Source organism: Nelumbo lutea, chromosome 1, assembly GCF_056320005.1.
Source record: "Nelumbo lutea isolate HS-2025 chromosome 1, American lotus-T2T, whole genome shotgun sequence".
Taxonomy (NCBI): Eukaryota; Viridiplantae; Streptophyta; class Magnoliopsida; order Proteales; family Nelumbonaceae; genus Nelumbo; species Nelumbo lutea.
In genome coordinates this window covers 22,491,272-22,496,783 of record NC_142684.1, presented here as the reverse complement: position 1 = coordinate 22,496,783, position 5,512 = coordinate 22,491,272, and the positions used below count along the sequence as shown (strand labels likewise).

At 38.8% G+C, this 5,512-nt stretch overlaps 1 protein-coding gene across 2 annotated transcripts; it reads left to right on the top strand.

Annotated features, from left to right (window-relative positions):
• Positions 1 to 1,541: 1,541 nt before the first annotated feature.
• Positions 1,542 to 4,549, top strand: LOC148873924 (metal tolerance protein A2-like). 2 transcript variants are annotated; one of them, XM_088983444.1, is made up of 3 exons: positions 1,670 to 1,795; positions 2,336 to 2,554; positions 3,285 to 4,549. In XM_088983444.1, the coding sequence occupies exon 3, from the start codon at positions 3,285 to 3,287 to the stop codon at positions 4,437 to 4,439; it is 1,155 nt and encodes a 384-aa protein (XP_088839570.1). In that variant the 5' UTR covers positions 1,670 to 1,795; positions 2,336 to 2,554; the 3' UTR covers positions 4,440 to 4,549. The 2 variants fall into 2 exon arrangements, with proteins under 2 accessions (XP_088839563.1, XP_088839570.1); XM_088983437.1 differs by lacking the exon at positions 2,336 to 2,554 and having other exon boundaries at positions 1,542 to 1,795.
• Positions 4,550 to 5,512: the final 963 nt, after the last annotated feature.

The following is a 5,512-nucleotide window of genomic DNA, read 5'->3' as shown; positions in this document are numbered from 1 at the left end:
GCTCTCTCTCTCTCTCTCTCTCATACAAAATATCCATTAATTTATTTTCTTGTCCCTCACTCCATATTTCCTTTAAAACCAGTTCCGAGGGTGTGGCTATCTTTGCATTTGCTAATTGTGGTGAATGACAGATTACAGCACATTGGAGCTAAGCTCCTTTAGGAATAAAAGCCTTTTGCCCCTGTTTAAAATCAATACGTTCGAAATAGAGTGTAAGGTAGAGATGAGTTATAAAGAGAAGATATGTATACCATACTGGAGACTGGAGAATGCTGCATCCATTTGGGTTCTCTCAGCAGTACTGTAAGAGTGAAAAGATGCCAACAAACAAGCTTCTTACATTTCTCACCGTCTAAGTCACATTACAGGCATCATTCTCCAGTCAGCATATAAAAGAGCAAGAAGACATGGTGGTTAGACAGTTGGTTTTCTAATGGAGGTGGGTTGTATATTACATAGTGAAAGAATAATAGTATGGCTGTTCAATTACAGCTTCTGTTAAAGGAATTAATTAATATGCTAATATAAAACCTCAGGTGCCTTTTTCTTCAACCCTCAACCAGCTCATGAACTTTTAACAAGCCATTATGAGTGATGATTAAGGATACATCATACAGAAAACCTTTACGACTAAAGACAACTGTTGCAGGCTTGCATCATGCAACCATTTTTCTTGGCGTTATCGCAACAAAACAATTTTGGGTTGTATTGTAAGGGAAGGGACCACAACTCCACAAGCGCTAATTGAGGTTGTCAATAAAATCCATTACCCAATGTTGGTACCAATTATGTAGGGTCTTGGGAGGGTTGGACTGGACACGGTTATAACCGTTGTTGGTATTTTGTTTTGTACAAAGTGGCTGCTCTTAGATTCAAAGTTTCAAGTCCACGTTATTTTACCATTGCACCAGATAAAAAGGGACCTAATTGAGGGTGCCAAGGGAAATTAGGTGATGCCCAACTGTTGGTGTTGGGTGGCAATTTCCAATGCCTTCAATCCTTATTAAATTGGGTGATGCCAACTGTTAGCTACTCATACAACCCATCTAATAGGTTTGGCATGAAGGTATTTGCTTGGATTAGAACCCATATATTTTCTATTTTACTACACAACATTAAATGAGGTTGTTTAATCGGATACCAGTCAACATCACCTACTTACTAGGTTTTGTAATCTAGAGGTCTTTCTGCTATGGTCCCCTACAGTCTCATTTGGAAAAAAAAAATATCAGATCAAACCAGAAAATTATGGTATGAAAATTTTTCAGATCCGATATAAAAACCAAATCAGACCAGACTGTTTTGTTGAACTTGAATCAATCAGAAAGCTGAAGTAAAACATATACCTGCATAAATAACAAATATAATTCAACTATCAAATATAATAATTTGATTTACGATTGAGTCTAGTTCTTGAAATTCAGAAAAACAGACCGAAATTTAAAAATTTTCCAGGTCAGACCAAACCACGAATTTCGATTTGATCCGGTCCGATTTGGCAGTCTGTATCATATAAAGAGCACGCCTACTGTAATTAGCTACCCATTGACATCCTCTGCCCACACATGTTAGCTAATTCACAATCCATTTACCTTTTTTTTTCTCATCTCTTTTACACTATCCTTATCAACTTCCACCATCCATCCAGTACATGTGCATATATATAGACAGATTACAGATACTTCCTAGCCTTGTATTTCAGAGCTTCCCCTTTCCAACTTCTTCTTACATAGTCTCTGTTCAAAATCTTGTAGTGTACATGTTCTTCAGTTCAAACCTCCTAGTCCTGAAACATGTAAGTTCACTATATGCTTTTCTTACAATTAATCTTTTTCACCTGAAGTGAGCATTTTCTCTTTCTATCCATAATCATGGTTTCTCAAGAACATTGTTTGACTGATAAATTTCTTTCTATATAGTAATTTTCATACAAGTAGAACAGTTGTTTTCTTCTTTAATTAAAATTAAACAAATACTATTTTTGCCTTAGTGCCCATAACCGTCCAGAAGGAGTCTGATCCAATGTCTAGACCTCCATTACAGAAGCGCCTCCCATTCATCCTTCCTCTTTTTTGACAAACCACCTGAACACCCAATTTTTTTCTCCATATGATTATTAGATTGAGAAAGAACAAAGTGAATATGTGGAAGAAATCCTCTCTCAGTTTTTCTGGAAATAGATAGATGATATAAAGAAAGGACTAAACCAGTTGTTTTCTAGAACATTGTTGAGAAAAAAAAATCCTCTTGATATTATTGTTTTGTATGATATTTTTAGTTATAAGTTGAAGTCAACTTTCCATGAATGTAATCAGAGCTCTCTTGTGTTTTACAGTTAAAATATCAGAAGAGAGTTATGATCTGCTACTAACATTTGCTGCTGGATAGTAATACAACCTATCTATGCCACCTGTCCTCAACTTAAATGTGGCATTACATTTGTGTGAGCAGAAAACCAGGACCCACACACTTGTTGTATTAGCAATCTGGGCTTTTCAAAACTTGTCATCACAAGGATGAGGACTACCATCCTCATTCCTCGCCATGGTTCAAAGTATGATAACACTACATGCGCGTGGGTGTTTTCATCTATTTATTTTTATTTTTTCTTTTCAAAATTTCACACGGGGTATGTCTGTCTTAACTCTTAGGACTGACTTATATTTAGCTTATTGAGGCACTACTGATATGATACCGTACATTTAACCTTGGTTCACATCTTGACCCAGTGGTTCAATTGGTCAACTGGTCACTCGGTATTGTGGGTTCAAACCCCTCGTAGGATTCGACTCGAGTTTGGCTCAACCAGAAGAAGCTGACCTGACTATATGAAATGGGATGCCTGACCCAATCTAACCTGCCCCCACAAATAGTACATCCATACTCCACCAAGAAGGATACATGTAGAGATGTTTCAATGCTACAATTCCAACTAGATGAGTTGGTCTCAAGTCTCAACCCTAACCTGACCCTCCAACTTGAAAAGGCTGACCAACCCTAACCCAGTAGGATCGGGTCCACTTAACCCTACCCATTGGCATCCCTATGAGGCTGCATGATCTGTAAATGGATCTCAGACCTCCATAAGGTGCCCCATGGTACATACCAAGGATCTGGGCCAACCATGAATGAAGCCCAATAAATTTCAACCATCTGATCCCTGCAAAGATTTATAGTTCTTCGAGAGCTTTAAACTAAACTCTTTCCCCACCAGCCAAATAAACTTTTTATTCTTTCTTATCAGCTTTCACATTGGTTATCTGTTTGATCCTATAAATTTTCAGATGGAAGTTCAAATTTGCAAACAGAAGGAACATGGGCAGATTATTGAGATATCTGGAGACTTTGCAGTTGATGGGTCAAGAAGAAAAAATGATGTTTGTGGTGGTGCAGCCTGTGGTTTCTCTGATGCCGGAACTCGGGCCAAGGATGCCAAAGAACGACATGCATCTATGAGGAAGCTTTTTCTGACAGTTGCACTATGTATTATTTTTATGAGCATAGAAGTAGCTGGTGGCATTAAAGCTAATAGCCTTGCTATCTTAACTGATGCAGCCCATCTACTTTCAGATGTTGCCTCTTTCACCATCTCTCTATTCTCGCTCTGGGCATCTGGGTGGGAAGCAACACCACGTCAAACATATGGTTTCTTCAGGGTTGAGATCCTTGGAGCTCTGGTCTCCATTCAATTGATCTGGCTTCTTGCAGGGATCCTGGTTTATGAAGCTGTCATTAGAATCATCCATGGCACAAGAGAAGTCCATGGCCTTGTAATGTTTGTTGTGGCTGGATTTGGTTTATTAGTTAATGTTGTCATGGCTCTCTTGTTGGGTCATCATCATCATGGTCATGGTCATGTTGAGCATGACCATGGGCAAGGTAATTCTAGCCATGGTGATCATGATCATGGTCATGGCCATCATGGGGTCAACGTTATGACACATCATCAACATCATAATTTAAATCAGTCAGAAGCCAAGCATGAAAAGAAGAGCCAACGGAAACAGAACATCAGTGTGCAAGGAGCATATCTGCATGTTCTTGGAGACTCCATTCAAAGTATTGGTGTGATGATAGCAGGTGCAGTGATATGGTACAGACCTAAATGGAAGATAATTGACCTAATATGCACCCTCATTTTTTCAGTGATTGTGTTGAGCACAACAATAAAGATGTTGAGAAACATACTAGAGATCTTAATGGAGAGCACACCAAGAGAAATTGACACAACAATTCTGCAAGAAGGGTTGTGCAGGATGGAAGAGGTTGTTGCCATTCATGAGCTACATGTATGGGCCATCACTGTGGGGAAGATCCTATTGGCATGCCATGTTAAAACCAAGCCTGATGCAGATGCTGATGTTGTGCTAGAAAAGGTTATAGATTACATTAGAAGAGAACACAACATCACCCATGTCACCATACAAATTGAAAAGTAGTAGGATTGAAAAGATCTTTAGATGTCTAATGAACTGTAAACTGTAGTGCCTGCATTATTTTTGTGTGGAAAATGGAAATACATCTGTCTTGGAGTTTTCTTTGTCTCAAATTCTACACTTATTTTTAAAGAATATGAAGTTGATACTTTAGAAACTCTTATTGCATATTAAGACCTAGAAAAGCGCTGAGAAACCAAAACGCAGATAAATAGACCATTAGAAATGAACAACCAATCACATATATCAAATGATTGCAGCAGGACCAGAGAGGGATCCAATTGCGAACGGGCAGAAATTTGTGAGTACTAAGGAAACCCTTGGTGGACCCTATCAAATAAGGATGTTCGGTAAGCTATCAATTGACATCACTCCATCTTACTTTCAGTCTTCCGGATTGGCTATTGCTTGGTATATCGTGGTAAAATCCTGGGCTGCAAGCATGAAAATGTGGGTTCGAGTTTGAGATAGGCCACTTTGTGCATAAAATGCCAAAGGCGAGATTCGTTTCCAGTCCACTGTCCACTAATGGCAACGGGGGTAGGGATCATGTTCCCTGTCCCCGCCCCCAATTATGAAACTAACCCTCATCTTCGTCTCTGATCCTCGCTGGGATAAAATTTGTCATCCATCCCTGATCCCCGACAGGGATGGATTCCCTGTGGGGAATCGAATCCTTAATTTTTTTTAGATAGTAGTTTTTTTTGAAAAATAAATTTACTTAAAATAAATTAAAAAATTAAATTATAAATAATGTTTTAAATATGTTTTGATATATATATATAATAAATAACATTTAAATATATATAAATATATAATCGGAGTCGGTGCAAGGTGGGGACCTCAATCCCCATCCCTGTCAAAATAATCCCTATCCCCGACCCCATCAGGTCAGAGAAGTCGGGTCCCCATCGGAGATGGGAAAATTTTCCATCCCTACTGTCCACCCCTCCAAGGACCCCGAGATAGTTGAGACCAATATTGGGCAATGGCCATTTTTGGGGTGGAGTAATCAGTTATCCGTTTTCATCCTTAGACAAACATGGTGGGATTGAGAAAGAGAGGTGGTATCTTCT

Bases quoted from the DNA above. Each gene is read 5' to 3' on its own strand.
- LOC148873924 (XM_088983437.1), top strand. From the start codon at position 1,652: ATGTGCATATATATAGACAGATTACAGATACTTCCTAGCCTTGTATTT. The intron at 1,796-3,284 runs GTAAGTTCACTA...ATAAATTTTCAG, and splicing joins ACCTCCTAGTCCTGAAACAT to ATGGAAGTTCAAATTTGCAA.